This window comes from Myotis daubentonii, chromosome 19 (assembly GCF_963259705.1).
Source record: "Myotis daubentonii chromosome 19, mMyoDau2.1, whole genome shotgun sequence".
Lineage (NCBI taxonomy): Eukaryota > Metazoa > Chordata > Mammalia > Chiroptera > Vespertilionidae > Myotis > Myotis daubentonii.
Window position 1 is genome coordinate 15726703 of NC_081858.1, and position 23225 is coordinate 15749927.

A 23225-nucleotide genomic window follows, 5' to 3' on the forward strand; every position below is an offset into this window, starting at 1 on the left:
CTGTCCGTGGACCAGGGAAGCACCACCATTTCGGTCCTGAAACACCCACCCGCACCCGAGCGAGGGGAGTCGGGACGGCGCCCAGAGTCCCGGGGCTCCGCTTCTCAACCCTAAATGCCCTCACCCCACTTTCCAAGGTCTTGACCAAGAGAACCTATGCGATGGTGTTTGTGTCCCACCAGCCACTGCGCAGGAGAAGTCTGTTCTTGTCCGCTGCAGGGCTGGTCCCGGGACCTGCAGTGCCGGGTTCGAGGGGGGCGCACAGGCTCCCGGCTGGGTGCTCACGTACCTTGAGGGGCATCTGGCTCCCCTTCTCCATGCGGCCGCTCTGCAGGCTCAGGCCTTTCTCTTTCCGCCTCTTCTTCATCAGCTCTCGCTGCTCCTTCTGCTTGTTCTGCACCTCGATCAGCACCGTGATGAAGGAGTTCTTCACCTCCTTCTCGAACTCCAGCTCATCCCGGCGGGCCAGCTGCTGCACCAGCTCCTCCGAGAAGTCGCGGATGGCGCCCTCCACCTGGTCCAGCAGCTCGGTCAGCTCCGACCCGGACATGCGCCTCAGTCCTGTGGGGAGACGCCCACAGGTGGCACCTGCAGCCGAGCCCGAGCCGCTGCAGAGGTGGGACGGCCCTTCGAGGGGAGACCCCTTCCCACTCCGCAGAGGGCCAGGAGAGACCTTCACCACGTCGTCGTCAGGGTGTGCCGGGAAGGGCGGGGCCAGTGTGCTGTCCGCAGAAAAGACAGCCCTCGGGGGGAAGCAAAGGGGGAAGGAGAGAAAGCCCCCAAAGAAGCCAGTGGACTCTGCCCACAAAAAAGTGTGTGGACAGACAGGTGGCTTCTTGATCCCTTGTTCTGTCTTCCAAACTGTCCTGTTTCTACACTATTCCTTGTGTGAAATGGGTCAAGGGTGGGGCGGGAAGGAGCATAAAGAGGAGGTTTTAGGCCCAGCCAGCACGGTGCGGTGGTTGCGCATCGACCTATGAACCAGAAGGTCCCGGTTCGATTCCCGGTCAGGGCACATGCCCGGGGTTGCAGGCTCAATCCCCAGTGTGGGATGTGCAAGAGGCAGCTGATCAATAATTCTCATCATTGATGTTTCTCTCTCTCTCTCTCTCTCTCTCTCTCTCTCTCTCTCTCTCTCTCTCCCTTCCTCTCTGAAATCAATAAAAAATATTTTAAACAAAAAAAAACCAGAGGGGGTTTTGGCATTGGGGCTAAAGAGCAATAGCAGGTGTGCTGATTCCCAGGAGCTGACCAAGCCGGCAGCGAAATTAGCAGAGGACACACAGAGGCCCTCTCTCACCGGCAGTCCCGTGTGGCAGTGCCTGCATTCAAAAGTGGGGGAAGTGTGCAGAAGCCGGGCTACTCAGAGAGGAAAGTGAACCCTGGCGAGTGGGAGGAGAGTGGTCTGCTATTGCATGTAATCCTATATAATAAAAGGCTAATATGGACCCAACAGTGGCACGACCGGTCGCTATGATGCGCACTGACCACCAGGGGGCAAACGCTCCAGGCAGCTCCTGTGTGGAGTGTCTGCCCCCTGGTGGTCAGTGCGCTCCCACAGGGGGAGCTCCGCTCAGCCAGAAGCCGGGCTCATGGCTGGCGAGCGCAGCGGCAGTGACGGGAACCTCTCTCACCTCCGCATCAGCACTAAGGATGAACAACAGCAGGCTTAGGCCCACTCTCCGCGGGGTGCGGGCCTAAGCCATCAGTTGGACATCCCCTGCGGGCTCCCAGATTGCGAGAGGGCGCAGGCTGGGCTGAGGGACACCCCTACCCCGAGTGCACGAATTTTGTGCACTGGGCCTCTAGTATTATATTTAAGATAATTTTTCTTGAATAATTGGTGTTTATTGAATCTAACATTATTATATTTAAAATTGTTTTTCTTGAGATGTTAATGTTTATTGCATGTAACATTATTATATTTAAGATCGTTTTTCTTGAAATAAAGAAAAAAGAGAGAGAGTGGTCTGCCACCGTCAGGAAAGGGGAAGGGGACCCGAGATCAGGAGACCCAGGTCACTTTATTTGAATTCCTGTCCCCGGAGGCCTCTTCATCTAAAATGGACTCATGGCAATGGACCCCTTTCTAACGGCATCTCTTCTTTCTGCCTCAGCATCCATGTCCCTCCCCTTTTCGTGTCTGCTTTGCCCGGATACTTCCCCTTTATCTCGTTCCGAGAGCGGCCCTCCTCCTTCTGCGTTTGCCATTTCACTCCGCATTGCAGCTGCCTTCGCGAGTCCCTGGCTGAGCTTCTCTGTGTTTGGGCCTTTGTGTGGCTGGGAATGGCCTGACCTGGCAGCTGTGAAGGCAGCTCCACAGCCAAGTGCGCTCCATCGCTCAGCTCCGCACGGATTTCTCCGGCCGGTCACGCCCTGCCTCGATTCCTACAGCCAGGCTCGCTTCCCATCAGTTCTTCAGCTCACGCCTCCGTTTTTACCACTATTCTAACCCTTGTTTGGACCGATCTTTCTACCCAGACCCACCCACCTTCTCTCTCCGTTTCCGAGTCCCCATCACCCCACCCCATGGGTGTACCCTCCAGCAGGAGCTTCATCCTCCCTGCGGGCTGATGGCATTCATACCCAGCTTAGCCTTTGCTGTGCTGCATCTTGTCATTTCGCTCCTCAGCCACCCGTTTCTCTGGACAATCCTAGTTACTACCGATCTGTGTCGGAGAATCAGTACGATACACAGAGTGTGGACTCTGGAGTTGACCCATCTGGCTTCAGTTTGGGCTCCAGCCCTTCCGCTGGAATGTGGTGTGAGGGGAAATGCAAGGGGAAAAGAAGAGGCTGTTGGAAATAAGGGTGGGACGTTCCCTCTCCCTTACCTCCCTCTCCTTTCAGAACTGCTTTCTCTGTCCTTTTCAAATGCATGCCACTCGTTTTCACGGCCGAATAAAGCTCCTGCCTGTCTCAGGACTCAGGAATGTTTCCTCAAGAACCAGAGAGTCAAGAGGTGAATATAATAGAATCAGGGGCGCAGAAAGGGGGTGGACTGACTATTCTCAGGGGGGGGGGAAGGGGTGTGGGGGTGCGGGAAGAGACTGGACAAAAATCGTACACCTATGGATGAGGACAGTGGGGCAGAGGATGGGGTGGGAACCGGGTGGAGGGGAGCTATGGGGGGGGGGGGAAGAGGAACAACTGTAATAATCTGAACAATAAAGATTTAATTTATAAAAAAAAGAGAGAGAGAGGAAGGCAGGAGAGAGAAGGGAGGATATGGGAGGGAAAAGATGGGAGGAAAATGGAGTGGAGAAGAGGAAAAAAAAAAATAGAACCAGGGAGTCACTGCTTTGAAAGTAAGCATCGCCCTGGCCAAGTTGCTCAGTGGTTAGAGTGCCGGCCTACGCACCGAGGGTCGCGGGTTCAATTCCTAGTCAAGGGCACATACCTGGATTGCAGGTTCCAGCCCTGGTCAGGGTGCATGGGGGAGGCAACCAATCAATATGACACATCAGTGTTCCTCTCTCTCTCTCTCTCTCTCTCTCTCTCTCTCTCTCTCTGTCCCTCCACCGCTCTCTTTCACTCTCTCTAAAAATCAATGGGAAAAATATCAATGGAAAAGAAAGAAGAGTAATCACCAAGGAGGATGGTGTGGCCTGACTCCAAACTGCAGAGCGTAATGAATGGAGCACATGGCATCCCCTGGGCTCTAGACAACAGGGCGATTTCTTTCTGGTTCTGCAGCCCCTTCAGCGGCTGCTCATGACGTGCCTCACACTCTGGCTTCATGCTTATCCAAGGACAGAACTGTTTGCATTCTCTGCTTCTGTGGAAAGCTTCTCTGGGTGGGAAGGAGGTTTTGTTTTTAATCATATTTCTGTAACAGTGGCCCAAGTCGCTTAACCTCTCAGAACACTCAGCTCAGTCCTGAAGTTGGTGTGGGGATGAAATGACATTATTCGTAGGACATCTTAGAATAAGGTAGCATGTAGGAAGCACTCCAAAAACATGAGCTGTCATGATTATTACCTTTTGTAGGGGGTTCTCATCGATTAAGTCATGTTCTTTGCTCCGTTTTACCATTTTAATTTTCCAAAAAGTGCTACCTTCTCTCCCAATGCCCAGTAAGAAGGAGTTGCCAACTCCCTGGATGCGAGGTTCTACTAGCTACAGTGAGGCACGTGCCCAGCGCCTGGCCCGGGGCAGGGGTCCGTCCTGGGCGAGCCCGCCCCCGGCCCTCACCTTCATAGGACCAGTTGTTGTTGAAGGTCTGGGTCAAGGCCTGCATCTCCTGCAGGAGCACCGAGTCCGCCTGGGAGGAAGTTTCGGCGCCGTCCTCCTCCTCCAGGGCCTCCTCCTCCTCCTCAGGGTCCGGGGAGTTCTGCATCATTTCCTCGATCTCCTCGATGACCTGGGGACGGCCCACAGGAGGCTCAGTGGCCTGTCCTCTGCTGGAGGGACATTCTGGCTGGGATTTGGGTCGGGTAAGGACAGGTCTGACTTGCTGTCCGTAAAATTCCTAAAGCGGTGCTGTTCCTTAATACGTATTAAATAATAATAAAAATAGGCCTGACCTACGGCTTAGACACGCTCCTTCCTTTCATGCAAAGTGTCTCCCAAGAACAGCATTCGGCTGGGTGCTTTATTGGAAACACGACGCTTTCGGGGAAGGAAGCAGAGCTGCCTGGAAGGGAACCTGACTTCAATGTGCTGAGCGCTTTGTGTCTAAGTGGGGAAATGTTTCATCCGCTTTAACACGAAACCCAGCCCATTCGTTGTCACAGTGCCTATGACTGGGGAAAAAACAACAACACAACTCAAAATGTGGAGGGTTTTTTTTTTCCCACTTGGGAGGAAATGGCGATTTCTCCAGGTTTTACACAGGAACGAAAACTGCCTGGCAACAAGCGGAAATAGAGATCCTAAAGGAATGAAAGGATATGCAGGGTGTAGGGAGCAGAAAAGAGGTAAGAAACCCAGCTCTGATCTGGACTGGGAGGGGGCAGCTCCTGGAGTGAGAGTGATGTTAGATGGCGGCCAAAAGGAATGGGGTGAGCGACTTCGCACATTCATCGTTTGCTCATAAAGCGAATAAGCAAAGGCTACTTCCGAAGGACCCCACGGATGAGCCTGGTCACCGCAGCGCCCTGATTTCTGCATCTGTCTGCTGTCGATGCCGTGACAGGCTCCGGCTCCAAGGCCACTGGGCTGGGGTCTCCGTGTTAGGCTGGACCAAAGATAAGAAGACATGCCGTCCCCTCCTATAGAATAATGGCTGTTGAGTCCCCAACCTTCTCATCTGTGCTAGTACATTCAGGGGACACCCCATCTCTGACTACTGAACGCCACGCACAGGATGCAATCGAATGACAAGCGCCTTCAGCACTGGACAGCTGAGTTTCTCTTCATCTCAGAGCGGGTAGCATCGGATTTCTCCTAAAATTCACAAGAATTAACTGGTAGCGCCTGTGTTTTCCATCTGGTTCCCTTCGATCTCTTGATCCTTACCTATTTATATCCCACCTTTGGCCACAGACACCAAAGAGCTCCTTTTACTGAAGAGCTCTTTCTGGCTTCCCCGGCTCCCGGTGGGGCTTGTCTGAATTATTCTGTGAAAAAAACGTGCATGGTGCCTGCTCAAAACAACCACCCATAAGTATTTGTTGACTGAAAGGTTGGCTAAGGAAGCCAGAGAGGCAGCATTATTCTCCTTCGGCAATAAATTATTAAAGCCAAAATGCAATCAACGCAATCAAATGTGAAGCGCTATCCTTTTTCATTTTTTTACAAACAGAGACACAAGTGTCTCTAAGACGCCTCTTGGAAGGCTCAGCGTCCTCTGTGTTCTGTGAAACAGAGAAATAGCCATCGTGCAAAAGCCTCACCTACCACTTCCGTTTGTGGAAGAACAGGTGTTTGGGGCCCTGGTTTCAGTATCTGGACTCCAAGCACGTGAATTAAATAAGAGTTTTAGCAGGAAGTAGAGTCAGTAAACACTGGGCCTGCCTCTGGCTGTTACCCACCACGGAGCCCACCCAACCCAAGCGCCCGGAGTTATGTTCCTGTTTACAGCAGGTGGGCAAACTGAGGCATAAGGAGAAACGAAATCCCTTCTGAAAGACACTCCAAGTCATCAACACAGTCACCGCGAGACCATACGTTTTTCTTCTGCCTTAAATGGATGTGACAAGTATATTATCTTAAATGTTTTCGCCATTAAAAAAAAAAAAAATTCCTGCCTGGCTGGTGTTGCTCCATGGTTGAGCATCGACCTATGAACCAGGAGGTCGCGGTTCAATTCCCGGTCAGGGCACATGTCCGGGTTGCGGGCTCGATTCCCGATGCGGGGTGTGCAGGAGGCAGCCGATCCATGATTCTCTCTCATTATTGATGTTTCTGTCTCTCTTTCCCTCTCCCTTCCTCTTTGAAATCAATAAAAATATATTTTTTTAAATTCCAAGAACAACAACAAAAAAAGAAATTAATTTTAAAAAAGAAAAATATCCCAAGAACCGCGGGAGATGCTCATACCTGATCTGCTGTGAGTAGAGGCTCCTCGTTGATCCCAGAATCGTGCTCACTCTTCTCATTGAACTCTTCCTCCTCTTTGTCATGGATCTGAAGGGGGGAGGGAATTCTGATTGACATCAGCAGAGCTAGGATTCTCTCTAGTCTCTACAACGGGGCCACTCCAGCATCCACTGGGGAAAGGGGAGTCTGCAGAGGCGTCAGCGTTCCGTCTCTCTCCCACGCGCACTGCCACACCCGTGCGTCCCTGAGCGCGGGTGGTCAGAAAAAAGACAAGGAGGGATGCGTGGCCGCACCTTCTGACTCAGGGGGAGCAGCTGTTCTTTGACCCACAGATGGGTCATCCTTGTGTGAACAGGAACCTTCTCAAGGTGAGTGATGCTGCGACTGACGCCTGCAGCGAAGGCCTGCTCATGTAGATTGGAGCTGCGACCCGGGAGTTGGTTTCCAGAATTCACTTCATTAGGCATTTTAAAGGATAGGCTTCTCGCCCGGCCAGCGTGGCTCAGTGGTTGAGCGTCAACCTATGAACCAGGAGGTCACGGTTCGATTTCCGGTCAGGGCACATGCCTGGGTTGTGGGCTCAATCCCCACTGTGGGGCGTGCAGGAGGCAGCCGATCCATGCTTCTCTCTCATCATTGATGTTTCTGTCTCTCTTTCCCTCTCCCTTCCTCTCTCTGAAATCAATAAAAAACATATTTAAAAAAAATAATAAAATAAAGGATGGGCTTCTCCAGTCTCAACAGTCATGCTTTTAGGATCGGGTGAAATACCATCCCGTTATGGGAATCTAGGTGTCACAGCTGGTGGAGGATGTAACGGATCCGTCTGGGACATGCCCCCCCCCCGAACAGCCTGACCACGTGAACTAACAGGCAAACCCAGCAACAAAAAACATCAATCACCTGCCCTGCGTCTCCAAAATCCCACAATCCCACGTAAGATTCTGAACGTTCACTACCATGGAGATCGTAGATGTTGCTGTCGACAGGTAGCCATAGCCTATCGGGCTTTCCTGACCGCATCCGAGACGGCCACGGTCTGCCCTTTATGTCCACATCCTGCAGAACATCAACCACTGAACACCAAACCAGCGGCCTCTGCAGAACTGCAAGTCACACAGGAGCTGGCGCTGTGCCCTCAGAGGATCTTTCGGCAGAGGCCGTGCCATCCAGGAACCAGTTCTGCTTGCTCGCCAGGGGCTGGCACGCCCAGCGGCCTCTTTCCCGGGTTACGCTTTCCCGTTCTAAGAGGAAACACCCCGGTTCCAACCCCAGCAGTCCTGCCAGACGCGGTCTGTCCTTAGAAACCGTTCCCTCTTCACTGGGCGCCACCTTGGCAGACACCCCTAACAAAACACACACCGTCTGTCTCCATTTGCTTAAAACCAGGACTATGGCAGAAAAAAGTTAATCAAGCGGATATTAAATGCCATCTGCGCTCAGCCTGGCTCAGGGGTCGGACTGGGAGGGAATGGGGTTGTCTGTGGGGCTGTGCGCCAGATGGTGACATCTATTTCTGCTGTGGAACCCAGATGCTCCTGTGCCTGCCAAGTCCACCACCTGTGGGAGCCACCTGGTGTCCCGGCTTCCCGCCACGCGGACACACCTCCCGGAGCCACAGCTGTTCCCAACCACACTCTCTCTTTTTTTTTCTTTTTTTTTTTTTTCTTTGTTGAATTTTTTTTTAATGCTACAATTTATTTATTTATTTTTTTAGATCTTTTTTTGTTGAAAGTATTACATATGATCCCTTTTCTCCCTATTGACCCCTTCTAGCCCTCCTCCACCCCCCCATTCACCCCACCCCCACCCCCTGCTGCCCTAGGCCAGTGGTCGGCAAACTGAGACTCGCAAGCCACATGCGGCTCTTTGGCCCCTTGAGTGTGGCTCTTCCACAAAATACCACGTGCGGGCGCGCGCATACAGTGCGAAGTTGACTTAAAACTTTAAGTAAAGTTTATTAAGTTAATTTTAGGGAACGTTGTGGAGTGAAAGAAGATGTAGTGTCAAGGATCGAGAAAGGTATGTTGAGATGGTTTGGGCATATAGAGAGGATGAACGAAAGGAGACAGACGAAACAAGTATACGAGACGAGTGTGGATGGGAGAGTGGGAAGGGGTTGACCTCAGCGAATGTACCTCCATCAGACTGAGGACATTTTAGCAAAGGCCAGCTTAGGAGCACCCTAATGAAGTTAATAACAATGTATCTACCTATATAGTTTAAGTTTAAAAAATTTGGCTCTCAAAAGAAATTTCAATTGTTGTGCTGTTGATATTTGGCTCTGTTGACTGATGAGTTTGCCGACCACTGCCCTAGGCCTTCACCACACTACTGTCTGTGTCCCTGGGTTATACACATATGCATACAAGTTCGTTGGTTGATCTCTTCCCACCACCCACCCCTGCCTTCCCTGCAGAACTTATTTAGGGCCAGAAAGCCCTGTTGTAGAAGTCGACTTCTAGGGAAAACAGAGCTTTTGGTTTTCTGTTTGGATTACTTTTTATAAGCATCTGACAGCAAGTGTTAATCTATAACCAGATTTTTTTTTTTTTACATTAAGTCTTTTTAAAATGGATGGTTCCCATTCTGAAAGGTGGCCGATTTTCGTGGGTTTCCTTCTAAATAATACTGCACCTTTCAACCATGCCATCTCCCTTCCCGGGGCCCCCGGGTGTGTGCGCCCCTGGCGGAGGGCGGGCAGGGAGCCTTTGGGGACAGATCCCCTGGTGTTCAAATGTTACAGGCAGTGGCGTGGATGCCTCTTAGAGCTCTCCCTCCTCTCCCCTCTCTGGCACGAAGCCTATAATCTGATTTGCCAGACTTGGGTTAAAAGAGATTTGAAAATCAATTACAAGCCTGTGAAAGTTACCATGAGTTCCTAGTACTATGAACTCACCATCGTTTCTCGGATCTCAGAAGTCTGCCGCTAAAAATTAAAAAAATAAAATGAAATAAAATAAAATAAAATAAAATAAGCACCCACAGAGTATTCCCCAGAAAGCCCGGCTCCTTTCTCTCCTACACGTGGCTTCCCCCTCCCCTGTCTGCTTTCACCACATCCACCCTGTCCCTGGCCTGCCCTCCTCCTAATTCTCTCCTCCTTCCTCGCTCCCTCGAGGCCCCCAGCCCCACACTGTCTCTCAATCCTGCCGGACTCTCTTCTGCTCCAATCGCCGCTGTCACTTCTCCACAAGCCTCTTTCCTGACAGGTGTCATTTCCAGACTCCTACTCGCCCTCCGTTGCCCGGACACTGTCTGTGCAGAGATGGAAGGCTGGACGGGGACAAGTGCAGAAAGAGAAAGATTTTTGAAAATTGACGGCATTTATGTATATGGATAAAAGTATGTGTTAGGCCCTAGCCAGTTTGGCTCAGTGGCTAGAGCGTCGGCCTGCGGACTGAAGGGTCCCAGGTTCGATTCCGGTCAAGGGCATGTACCTTGGTTGTGGGCACATCCCCAGTAGGGGGTGTGCAGGAGGCAGCTGATTGATGTTTCTCTCTCATTGATGTTTCTAACTCCCTATCCCCCAAATTAAAAAATTTGGCTCTCAAAAGAAATTTCAATCGTTGTACTGTTGATATTTGGCTCTGTTGGCTGATGAGTTTGCCAACCACTGGACAAAGCAAATATACAGAAAGGGGAAATCGAAAGCAAAACAGAGCCCTGATGGGTGTGGCTCAGTTGGTGGGGCATCGTCCTGTGCAAGAAAATGTCGCTGGTTCGCTTCCCCGTCAGGGCACATGCCTGAGTTTGGGGCTCAATCCCTGGTGGATGGTGTGCAGGAGGCAGCCAATCAACGTTCTGCTCCCACATCGATGTTTCTCTTTCTCTCTCCCTCTCCCTTCTCCTCTCTCTAAAAATCAATTAAAAAAAAAAAAAGGCAATATAGAGTGTGCTCTCCCTCTCAGGAGCACGTCCGCGATTTCCCTTCTTCTTCTTCCTCCCTCCCCAGGCGTGTTACCTTTGCCTTTCTCTTTCCTAAGCTCCAAGGGCCCTTCTTCTGCCTCTGTAACTTGTTTTCTGAGCCCATGCAGCCCAGCTGGCTCACTTCTACTACCTTTTTAACTTTCTAAATAAACATTCTCTTACAATTTGGGGGGTGGGGGGAGCAATACAGAGGGCAGAAGAAATCCCTCCCTATCATCATTGCCCTCTGAGGGGTAACAAGAAAATATCGCTTCCCACCCTGGCTGGTTTGGCTCAGTGGATAGAGAGTCAGCCTGTGGACTGAAAGGTCCCGGGTTTGATTCCACTCAAGGACACATGCCTGGGTTGTGGGCTCCATCCCCAGTGGGGAGCGTGCAGGAGGCAGCCAATCAATGATTCTCTCTCATCATTGATGTTTCTATCTCTCTCTCTTCCTTTCCCTTCCTCTCTGAAATCAATAAAAATATATTTTAAAACAAAGAAAATAAAACATTGCTTCCCTGAAACAGGAAACAGCTCTTAGAAATTAAACATATGAATAGCAAATTTGGAGGTTCAGTAGAAGAGTTGGAAAGGTGGAAACAATCACCTAGGGAGTACAACAACAAAAAGCAGGTAGAAAATGGGAAGGAAAAAAGTCAGGAGATCCGTTTTTAACTCCAATACTTGAATAAAAGGAATTGCGACAAGTGGAAACAGAAGAGCTGGCCTCTTCTAGCCATGACAGGGTGCCTAGCGCCGGACTTACCCCGCCTGCCATGCACAACTATACATCTGTCCGGAGTCTATGGGCCAATTGTTTTCCGGCCCTGGACACAGGCAGTGCAAGGCTGTGATCCTCGAAGGAGGAGAAAAACACAAAGCGAATGAAAGCTGAGAGAATCTGAGTCCTGTTCACTTATGCTACCAAGGATTACTGTAGAGAGTGTTTTGACCTGAACGGAAATGATGGAAAATCAGATCTACAGGAAGGAATAAGGAATACCAAAATTGGCACATGTGCGGGTAAATGTAAAAAGCATCCTGAGCCCCTGTATGTAGCCTTAGGACACGGGCAGGAGCTGGCAGTGTGTGTACATGACTAACAGGAGCTGAAGAGGGCCTTTCCCAGACCGACCAGGCTGGCACCCTGACCTTGGGTGCCCAGCCTCTGTAACTGTGAGAAATAGATTTCTGCTGTGTACGAGCTACCCAGTTTGTGATGTTTTGTTATAGCAGCCCAAACGGACTAAGACAGTTATTTTCTTAAAAGCTTAAAATATGGTCAAAGCTCCCCTCATAACAATCCTATATAATAGTCCTATACAATAAAAGGCTAATATGCAAATTGTCCCCTTGGGAGTTCGACCGCTTGCTATGATGTGCGCTGACCACCAGGAGGCAGTGTGGAATGAAGGAAGGCCCCAGCCAGCAGCTGGCAGCCGGGGGAAGGAAGGCCCCGACTGGCTGCTCTGATCGCTGGCCAGGCCTAGGGACCCTACCTGTGCATGAATTTCGTGCACTGGGCCTCTAGTCTTAAAATAATGAAGGGTGAAGTGAGCCCCTAGTAAATACAAGGAAGGGAATAATGAAGTTAAGGGAAGACATCTACAAACTACAAAATGAACAAATAATGGGGCGGGGGGAGTGGTTCTCCAAAAAGATGAATAAAAGTGATAAATTCATACACAGACTGAGGGAGAGGGAGAGGAGATAGAAAACACAAATTAACAATATCTGTAATAAAAGGGGGACATCACTACAGATCCTACTGACATTAAAAGAATAAGAGAATGTCATAAACAACTTTGTGATCAATATATTTAATGACAGAGTAAATGAACAAATTTCTTTTAAAACACAATTTAACAAAAACCAACTAAAAAAGAAATGGAAAAATCTGAATAGCCCTATATCTATTACAGAATTAGGTCTGTAATCAATCAAAAACCTTCCACAGAGAAAATTCGTGGTCCAGATGATTTCAAAAGCGTAGTCTATGAAACATTTAAGGAAGAGAAAATACCAATCTAACACAACTCTTTCAGAAAATAGGGGAAGAAAATTTTCCAAATTAGTTTGTGACACTACAAAAAAAAGAAAAGTTTCCTCATGAACATAGGTGCAAAAATCCTTAATTAAAACATTAGCAAATCAAATCCCAATTATTTAAAAAAATAATATATCATGAGTGAGTAGGGTTTCTCTTTTTTAAAAAAAAGATTAGTTTAGCCCTAACCGGTTTGGCTCAGTGGATAGAGTGTCAACCTGTGGACTGAAAGGTCCCAGGTTTGATTCCGGCCAAGGGCATGTACCTTGGTTGCGGGCACATACCCAGTAGGAGGTGTGCAAGAGGCAGCTGATCGATGTTTCTAACTCTATTCCTCTCTCTTCCTCTCTGTAAAAAGTCAATAAAATATATATTTTTTAAAAAGGTTAGTTTAATATTTGAAAATCAATTAGTGTAATTCACCATATTAACATAATAAATTGAGCTACACCTATAGAGATCTATAGATTTAATACAATCACAGTTGAATTTCCAGCATGCTCTTTTGAAAAATTGATCAGCTGACTCACAATTTTATATGAAAATACAATGACCTAAAATAGCCAAAACAATTTTGAAAAAAAAAAAAAAAGAGTAATGCTGGAAAACATACTATTTTAGGACAAGGCTTATTATAGAGCGATAGTAATGAATACAGCATGACTCATGTGTAAAGCTATACGGATATCAATGAAACAGAATAGAAATTTCAGAAATAGGTTCACACTTGTATGGTCACTTAATTTTTAGCAGAGTTGCTAAGATAATTTAATAGGGAAAGGATACTATTTTCAATGGACAGTACTGGAACAATGGACAGTCATGTACACACACATGAACCATAACCCTTAACCTACCACCATATACAAAAACTAACTTGAAATGGATCATTAGCCATATAACAGCTAAACTATAGAATTTCTAGAAAACTTAAGAAAAAATCTTAATGACCCTGGGTTTGGCAATATGTGATATACTACACAAGAAGCACAAACTATAAAAAGAGAAAAATCAATAAATTAGACTTCATCACACTTAAAAAAACACACATTTGATCTTTAAAAGAGAATGTTAATAAAGTTAAAAGGCAATTCATAGACAAGAAGAAGATATTCATAAAACGTATCTAATAAAGGACTCATATCTAGAACATATGTGTTAAATTAACTAAACAAGGGGGCCATTGGATGGCCTACTAAACACACTTAAATCTAAGCCTCTAATACCTCAAGGTTAGAAATCCAAGCCAAAGGGCAACCAATCACAACCAACCAACTAGGCTTCCCCAGATAGTACAACCACTTGAGAAAGCTCTAGCCAATCAGACAATTTCCTTCCTCTGCTCCCACCTCTTCTCTTCAAAAGGCCTTTTCTTCTAGCTCGTGTCGGTGGAATACTCCTAACCATTCCGGACCTGCCCCTGCCCAATTTGAATTGATTTTTGCTACAATAACTCATACATTTAATATGCCTCATTTACCTTTTATCATGGGAACTCTAATAGCTGAATAATAAGAGCACAAACAAACCACTAAGGAAACGGGCAAAAGATCCGAACAGGCGCCATACCAACGAAGACACACTGGTAGTAAATAGGCACGTGAAAAGATGTGCAATGTCATAGCTTACTAGGGAAATGCAAATTAGAACCTAAGTAAGATGCTACTATACACTTACTTTAATGACTGAGATTAACCAGGCTGTCTGTCCATAACAAGTGCTGGGGAGGGTGTGAAATCATTGGAGCTCTCAAACTAGAAATGAGTTTGGCAGGTCCTTAAAACGTGAAACATACGTTACCATGCAACCCAGACATTCTACTCATAGATTTCTAGCCAAGGGAAATGAAGACACACATCCATAAAAAAACTTTCACAAGAGCATTCATAGTAGCTTTATTTCCAAAATTTAAAAACTGGAAACCACCCAAAGGCCCATCCACTGTGAAAAGAATAAGTCCATTATGGTCTATCCATGTGACGGAACATTACTCAGCAATAAAACAGGATCTGTTGAAACGCCAATCAGAAAGAATGTATGCAGCCCTATGTTCACAGCAGTGTTATTTACAATAGCTAGAATCTGGGAACTGCCCAAATACCCATGAGTAGATAAGTGCATAAGAAAGCTGTGGTACATTTACACAATGGAATACTATGTGGCTGCAAAAAAAGGAGCTCTTACTCTTTGAGACAGTGTGGATGGACCTGGAGACTATTGTGCTAAGTGGAATAAGCATAGAGAAAGATAAATGTCACACGATCTCACTTATATGTGGGATCTAATGAACAAAGTTAATTGATGAACAAAATATGTCCAGAGGTATGGATGCATGGAACAGAATAACAGATCTTGGGCAGGGGAAGGGAGAATGGGAAAATATCAACCAAAGAACATATATGCATCTATGCATAACCCATAAACATAGACAATAGTGTGGGGAAGGCCTGGGGTAAGATGGGGTTTGGTTGACGGGGGCAAAAAGGGAGAAAATGGGGGACAACTGTTAATACTGTCAACAATTTAAAAAATTTTTAATGAATTGTTAATACATACAATAAAATGGATAAATATCTAAATAATTATGCTGAGTTTTAAAAGCCAGGCAAAAAGGGGAAAAAAAAGTACAGGGTGCATGCTTCCATTTATACAACATTCTAGAAAATGCAAATTAACCTGTAGTGACAGAAGCAGGTCACCTGGAGATTGGAGAGTGAACAGGAGGAGGGACGCCTATGCCCAATATCTTGATAGCGGTGATGGTTTCACGGATACATACATACATCAAAACTAATCAAAATGCACACTTTCATATGTGCCATGTATTCTATACCTATGTTCCCTCAGTAAAGCTGTGAGGAAAACCATGAAAACCAACATCAACACTAATAAAAGAGAAAAATGGTAATTGGCGTACGAGCTACCCTTTTCATTGGCTAATCAGGGCTATATGCAAATTAACTGCCAACTATGATTGGCAGTTAACTGCCAACTAAGATTGGCAGTTAACTGCCAACAAGATGGTGGTTAATTTGCATATGTAGGCACAATGCAGGGAGGCGAAAGGGAAAGCAGGAAGAAGCCCCCTGCCACTGACAGTGATCAGAAACCCAGGGGGGAGCTAAGAGCTGGGGGGCAGCCGCCTTTGCCCTGGGGCCGCCTTTGCCCTGCCCCCCAGCCATGATCGGAGAATCAGGTGCCTTTGCCGCCCTGGCCAGTGATAGCAGGAAGTAGGGGTGGAGCCAGCGATGGGAGCTGGGCACGGTCGAAGCTGGCAGTCCCAGGAGCTAGGGGCCCCTTGCCTGGGCCTAAAGCGAAGCCCATGATCGCGGGGCCGCTGCAGCTGCGGGTCCCCGCTGCCCGGGCCGGACGCCTCAGCCAGAGGCGTCAGGCCTGGGCAAGGGGCCGATCCTGCGATTGGAGGGTGATGGGGGTCAACGCCTGAGGGCTCCCAGTATGTGAGAGGGGGCAGGCTGGGCTGAGGGACACTCCCCCACCCCCCCCCACCCAGTGCACAAATTTCGTGCACCGGGCCCCTAGTATAAAATAAAATAATAATATATCATGACCACATCGGGTCTTATCTCAAGAATGCAAGGTTGATTTAATATTTGAAAACCAATTCACGTATTTCATCACAGTAACATAATGAAGGAGGAAACTGTACATTCATCTCCATAGAAGCAGAAAACAGAAATAATTAGTCTTCAGAGAACTAGCACAAGAAAACAGGCTACAGTATAAAGCCATGAGCTTCCAGGTTAAAAGGGCCCACTGAGGAGGGTGCAGAATGAGTAAATAAAAAAAATCTATTTAACTCACTAGAAGGCACATTACTGTAAAATTTCAAGTGAGAACGGAAAATAAAATATCCTAAAAGCTTCTGAAGAAAACTCAAAGAGAGTCACATAGAGACAGGGAGTCCGTAGGGGCTGGAAGGAGGGGGATAAAGGGTGGGAGGGGATGGGAGATATCCGTAATACGATCACCAATAAAAAATATACTTAAAAAGAAAGAAATAAGTAAAGACAGGGAATCTCAGTAGATGTGAGGCTTCTCACAGCGACTGGAAGCAGGAAGGCAAAAGAACATCGTCTTCAGGATTCTGAGAGAAAAAAGTGCAACTTAAAATAACCACCCAGTCACACTCTCCATCAAACAGATGACAGGAGAGTGGAGACATTCTCATATATTCCACAACCCGTATTCTGCTGTACTCTTTCTCAACAGTATACTGTTTTTCCCCCACCCAAACAAAAAGATAAAAATATGTCAGGCAGAGGATGGAGAGAGAGGCAAGAAGAATCCTCAAGGTTAGGAATTCCCCAGGACAATGGCTGTGTGGCTGGGCACAACCAGGTTAGTTTATAGCAGAAGATGAAGGGCGCTAGTTTAGGGGTTTTCTAGGGAAAAAGAAAATGAATTCATAGTATCTGATTTTTTTTTTAAGCCTGATTGTGAGATTTAGGGTCCCCTCTGAGTTCGAGGTTGAACTAATGATCCTATACTAATAAAAGAGAAAAATGGTAATTGGCGTACGACCGATACCTTTTTCATTGGCTAATCAGTGAGATATGCAAATTAACTGTCAGCCAAGATGGCAGCCAGCAGCCAGGCAGCTGAGAATAGGAGGCTTGGTTGCCCCAGCGATGGAGAAAGTCAAGGATCCCTGCAGCTGCCAGGCTCTGAGCTCCTGAAGCAACAACTCCAAAAGATACAATGTTTCAATTATAGAAGCTAAAAGATGGCGGCTAATTTGCATACTCAGGCTCCAAGCAGAGCGAAGCCAAACAGCCCTGAAGCAGCAGGGCAGAGAGGCCTCAGGGCCTGGGATCAGCAGAGTCGAGAGTCCTCCCAGCCCCGATGATCAGTGGATCCAAGAGGCCTCCCGGCCCAGGTGATCAGCGGATCCGAGAGGCCTCCCGGCCCAGTGATCAGCGGAGCCGAGAGGCCTCCCGGCCCAGGTGATCAGCGGAGCCGAGAGGCCTCCGGGCCCCGGTGATCAGTGGAGCCGAGAGGCCTCCTGGCCCCTGTGATCAGCGGAGCCGAGAGGCCTCCTGGCCCCTGTGATCAGCGGAGTCCAGAGGCCTCCCGGCCCGGTGATCAACCGAGAGGCCTCCCAGCCCCGGTGATCAGAGGAGTCCAGAGGCCTCCCAGCCCCGGTGATCAGCGGAGTCCAGAGGCCTCCCACCCCGGTGATCAGCGGAGCCGAGAGGCCTCCGGGCCAGGGATCAGGGGAGCGGAGAGGCGTCCTGGCCCTGGGATCAGCGGAGCAGGGAGGCTTCCCAGCACCGGGATCAGTGTGACAGGGTGCGGAGCTCCAACCCTCTGATCGGCCCTGCTCTGTGCATGACAGGAGTGGCACTGCAACCTCCCTATGGACCCTGCCTTGAGTGTGCCAGGGGGTGGTGCCCCAACCCCCCAATCAGCCCTACCCTGAGCATGACTGAGGGTGGCATCGCAACCTCCCAATCCGCCCTGCTCTGTGCATGACAGGAGGCGGGGCCCCAACTCCCCAATGGGCCCTGCTCTGAGCCCGACCAGGGGTTACACCTAGGATTAGGCCTGCCCTCTGCCACCCGGGAGCAGGCCTAAACCAGCAGGTCCTTATCTCCTGATGGGTCCCAGACTGTGAAGAGGGCACAGGCCAGGCTGAGGGACCTCCTCTCCCAACCCCGAGTGCACAAATTTTTGTGCACCGGGCCTCTAGTAGATATATAAGGAAACAAAGCAAGTGAAAAACCAAGGTAATGCTTCACTCCAGATTAAACAAAATGTTGTACAAGGGAGGACATATTATTCTAGAACAGTGGTTCTCAACCTTCTGGCCCTTTAAATACAGTTCCTCATGTTGTGACCCAACCATAAAATTATTTTCGTTGCTACTTCATCACTGTCATGTTGCTACTGTTATGAATCGTCATGTAAATATCTGATATGCAGGATGGTCTTAGGTGACCCCTGTGAAAGGGTCGTTCGACGGCCAAAGGGGTCGTGACCCACAGGTTGAGAACCGCTGTTCTAGAACACTGTACATGACTCAGCAAGAAACAGGCTTTACAGAGAACACAAGTGTGTATACTTAATATTGATTTAACGATACTAGAATGGGACAGGCTAAGGTGGAGCATTTGAAGTGATGTAGAAGAATTAAATCTTGCCCAGCTGGTGTGGCTCAGTGATTGAGCATCAACCCATGAGCCAGGAGGTCACGGCTCTATTCCCGGTCAGGGCACATGCCTGGGTTGCGGGCTCCATCCCCAGTAGGGGGCGTGCAGGAAGCAGCTGACCAATGAGTCTCTCTCATCATGGATGTTTCTATCTCTCTCTCCCTCTCCCTTCCTCTCTCTGAAATCAATAAAAACATATTTTTTAAAAAGAATTGAATATTATCTTTCATAATACAAAGTAACAGAGAACAGCCCAAACTGTGCATTCTAAACAATCAAAGAAATAGCAATGTAAGAAAAGTGAAGATATCTGCCAAAAGAATCAGCTGAAGGAAATAAACGTGGTTGCCCCTGTGGAGTAGGGGAAGACAGGCCGGGCTGCTCTTTTCATTTGTTTTAAGTCTTAGACTGTTTTAAAAAATATTACTTGACTTTTAAAAACTATGTGCATGTGTTACTTTGATTTTAAAAAAGCAAAACGACTCTCTCTGCCGTCATAAGCCAACACTGCCTGTAATATTTAATTCGATTAATGAGTTACAATTACAAGCGCGAACAGGTTTGGGAACAACACCGCTAATTGTTGCCAATGAAGCAGGTAAGGAGAAGAAGAGATATGCACGCTTGCTAGAGAGAAGCCTGCCAGCAGTGTGCCCTCAGCACGCCACGGGCGTCGGTCCGCATGTGTTACAGAAGGGACACGGAGCACGGTTCATCTAGCAAGTCCTTTCAGCGGAGGTCAGTTAGCAGCGCTTCGGCTGTAATGAATGCAGCTCATTAAGGAGGATGAAATAAGACAGCCTCGCTCCATCCACTTTCACTGCCTTGTCCGTTTCCCAGGGGTTAGATGGAGGAAATTCTACAAGGAACCAAGCTCAACATCTCTCTACTCAGGGTCATTCAATTTGCTCTGAAATATTAACCCTCTTGAGGGAAGTCTGCCAATGAGGATAAGTGGAAGTCCTTCGGAAGGGCAGGCTGCCTTATACATCCTTAGGCTTACTCCTCAAAATGAGCTGGGAAGGTGGCAAAAGAGATAAAGCAAAATCTGCCTTTCGCACCGAGATGGACCTGCTTAAATTTCAGTCACCTGATTGGTTTCGTTACTGCCTCTCTTCTCCTTTGCATTTTGGGTACCTACTAAACGCCATATGCATATAAGCATTGCAGGAGAAAATAAGCAGGTGGGGGAGTTCAAGGCAGGACCCGAGACACACCCTCCAAGATCAATGCCAAGCAGTGTCCTAGCAAATCTCTTAGTCTCAAAGTCACCATCTTACCTGCCCCAGTCAATGAAGCCTTGAGGTTTTCAAGTACTTTGGATTGCTAATTATTAGAAGAGTTAAGAAGGATATGCAACCATCTTTTTTAAAAAAAATCAGCCACCTGATCATCGGCTATGCTATTTTGGGCAACGATCTGCAGAATTATTGCCCAGTAAGGGAAACCTGTCTCTATCTCTTTCACCTGAACCCAATTCTAGACAATTTAGGAATGTCAGATCCACCCCCCACACATACATTTGACAGCCCTTCCTATAAGAAATTGTCAAATTTTCCTTTACAGCTGAAAATAGAAAACCAAGCAAGGCAGAAATTGGCTTTTAGCCATTAAATGGGTGTACCTTTTTATATACAGAATCAGCTAGGAGGAGCAGTTTGGATCTTCTGAAAGGTCACTCCCCACAGCCTCTGCAAATCAACTTAAAATAAGTATTCTCACCCAGCTGGTGTGGCCCAGTGGTTGAGCATCGACCTATGTACCAGGAGGTCACAGTTTGATTCCCAGTCAGGGCACGTGCCTGGGTTTTGGGCTCAATCCCCAGTAGGGGGCGGGCAGGAGGCAGCCGATCAATGATTCTCTTTCATCATTGATGTTTCCATCTCTCTCTCTCCTTCTCCCTTCCTCTCTGAAATCAACAAAAAAATATATTTTAAAAAAGTAAGTATTCTCTTTATTTATTCATATATGCTTAAATGAATAAATGAGCCCTTACGCTTCTTTCTTCTTTGGCATCAGTAACCACAGAATGTGACTCAGGCCACATAAATGCCTCTTTGGTTGCCGTCCATAAAGAATGCCTCCCCATCGCGTGGCCACCTCACTCATATCCGGGCCCCAACTCTGGCCATTAGCCAGGCCCTGACCCGTCAGCACTTGCTCTCTGCACTGTTTTGATGAGACTGACTGTTCGTTTTAACCATTATCACTTGAACATAAAAGAAACACGTGGCAGCCGTTCTCCTCTTACTTCGGACCACCTAAGTTTCCCTGGTGTAGACACAGATCACCAACAGAAGTGTCTGCATTTACATTTCCACAGGTAATGAGTCCAGTCACCTCGCGGACGCCGGATGTACACCCCCCCCATCGTATTTTTCACTTCCTCCCCAACTCCCACCTTCCCAGCAATGACTTTGAGCACTGAATGGGGAAGACTGGTACGTGACTGAATGCTTTTCAAAGTGGAATCCACCTCTTCTCAAGCCCTATTAGGTAGGGGTGTGGGTGAGGGAGCAAAGAGGTACCTCGGTGTCAGAGCTGTTGCCATTCAGAGCCTCGAGGTTTGGGTCCCTCCAGTCTTCTGAGAGTGAAGGGATGTAATTGTCTGTCAGAGCATCCCAAACCCTGTAAACAAAGAGCAGCTCTCATTAGCACACATCTGGGGCCCCGCCCACCTGGAGGAAGGACAAGCTGGGCGGGGGGCGGGGGGGGGGGGGAGGGGGGACAGGCTCTGTGAGGGCCAGGCTGAGGTCATCTGCCTTCCAGCAGGCAGGAGCCAAGCTGCTTAGAGCTGAATCAGAGGCCAAGAGAATGGACCCTGGCCAGGAGCTCGCAAGGGAACGGTGTTTGCTTCAGAGAAGGGGAGCCATTGTGATACAAATGATCGAGTCTACAATCCAATCACCGCTGGCAATTAAAAAACCTCTGGCCCTCAACAAGATAGTTCATGTCTCATAAAACTAAGAAATGCCTCTTTCCCACGGGCAGAGAAGACAGAGAGAGTGAGAGAGACACAGACACAGAGACACAGAGAGAAACCCACAGACAGAGAGACAGAGATAGAGATCTGGGCAGATTCTCTGGCCGGATCTCATTAAGAACAGGGTCATCGTGTGGTGCCAGTGCTGCTGTGCTTACTTACTACCCAAAATGTTTAGCGAGCCCACGGGTGGCACAATCCTGCCCTCTCACAGCGTAGAGTCTAGGTGTGCCCCGTCTCCAAGGTGGACCCTCCAAAGCAAATCTATGAAAGGAACCAAAGAGCACACCTCTGTCTGCACGACGACCCCAGTGGGAGGAGATGGGCTCCCTCTACTACATTTCTTTGCAACAATCTGAAATGTACATTATGAGAAAGGGCCTTCTACCATCCTTGTTGCTTAGCTCATTTCAGAAAGATTTGTTTGGGGGGAGAATCCTGAAGTCACAAACTCTCACCCAGAGAAAAAGAAATGCCTTAGTCAATACCCAGAGATTAGTGTAAATCTGATAAAATAATGCCATCCCTGGAAGCCTGCAGCGCTTGAGTTCATCTTAAATAAATCAATGAGGACTCTACACGGTTTCCTTCAGGAGTATATGCATGCCATGATACGCATTAAACCAAGGCTAGGAAATATTAATGCAGTATAAGGAAATACCCATCCTATATAATAAAAGCCTAATATGCTAAGTGTCCGGTCATCCAGTGACTGGTAGACTGTTCAACCAATCAAAGTATAATATGCTAATGATGGGCTAAGGCCGCTCAACTGCTCGCTATGACGTGCACTGACCACCAGGGGACAGACAGTCGACTGGTCGACCAGTCACTATGACAGTGATGACGAACCTATGACACGCGTGTCAGAGGTGACATGCGAACTCATTTTTTTGGTTGATTTTTCGTTGTTAAATGGCATTTAAATATATAAAATAAGTATCAAAAATATAAATCTTTGTTTTACTATGGTTGCAAATATCAAAAAATTTCTATATGTGACACGGAGCCAGAGTTAAGTTAGGGTTTTTCAAAATGCTGACACGCCGAGCTCAAAAGGTTCGCCATCACTGCACTATGACGTACACTGACCACCACACCCACTTGCTCAGACCGGTAGGTTAGCTTGCTGCTGGGGTTCGGCCAGCCGATTGGGACTGAGCAAGATGGGCCAGACACCCCCTGGAGCCCTCCTGTGGTCCCTCCCCGGCACCAATCGTGCACCAGTGGGGTCCCTTGGCCTGGCCTGCACCCTCTCACAATCCGGGACCCCTCAGGGGATGTCAGAGAGCCGGTTTTGGCCCAATCCCACAGGCCACTCCCCTCAGGAGGGCACCAGACGTAAGGCTCACTGCTGGCGAGTGCTGCTGTGGCAGCGTGAGCCTCTCCTGATCAGGACTGATTGGGCGTGAGCCTGCAGCAGACACAGTGGGGCCAGGATGAGCGGGAGTGGTAGATAGGAGCTGCAGGCAGCACTGGACTGCGGGTTTTGGCCCAATCCCTGCAGGCCACCCTGAGGAACCCCACCTGTGCACAAATTTGTGCACCGGGCCTCTAGTTTTTAAAAAAGCAAATATGTACACATGTGGATCAAATTCAAAACATGACAAAATGTGGATTAAGATGCTAA

The 23225-nt window shown here is 48.1% G+C and overlaps 1 protein-coding gene across 2 annotated transcripts in view; it reads right to left on the reverse strand.

Moving 5' to 3' along the window:
- FEZ1 (fasciculation and elongation protein zeta 1) overlaps window positions 1–23225 on the reverse strand; it is a 77450-nt gene that overhangs the window by 8168 nt on the left and 46057 nt on the right. For both annotated transcript variants that reach the window (XM_059675782.1, XM_059675781.1), the window contains 4 exons: window positions 21141–21240; window positions 6484–6570; window positions 4195–4363; window positions 290–561 (listed from right to left, as the gene is read on the reverse strand). In XM_059675782.1, the coding sequence (XP_059531765.1) occupies window positions 290–561; window positions 4195–4363; window positions 6484–6570; window positions 21141–21240 (628 nt within the window). The remainder of the gene's footprint in view (window positions 1–289; window positions 562–4194; window positions 4364–6483; window positions 6571–21140; window positions 21241–23225) is intronic.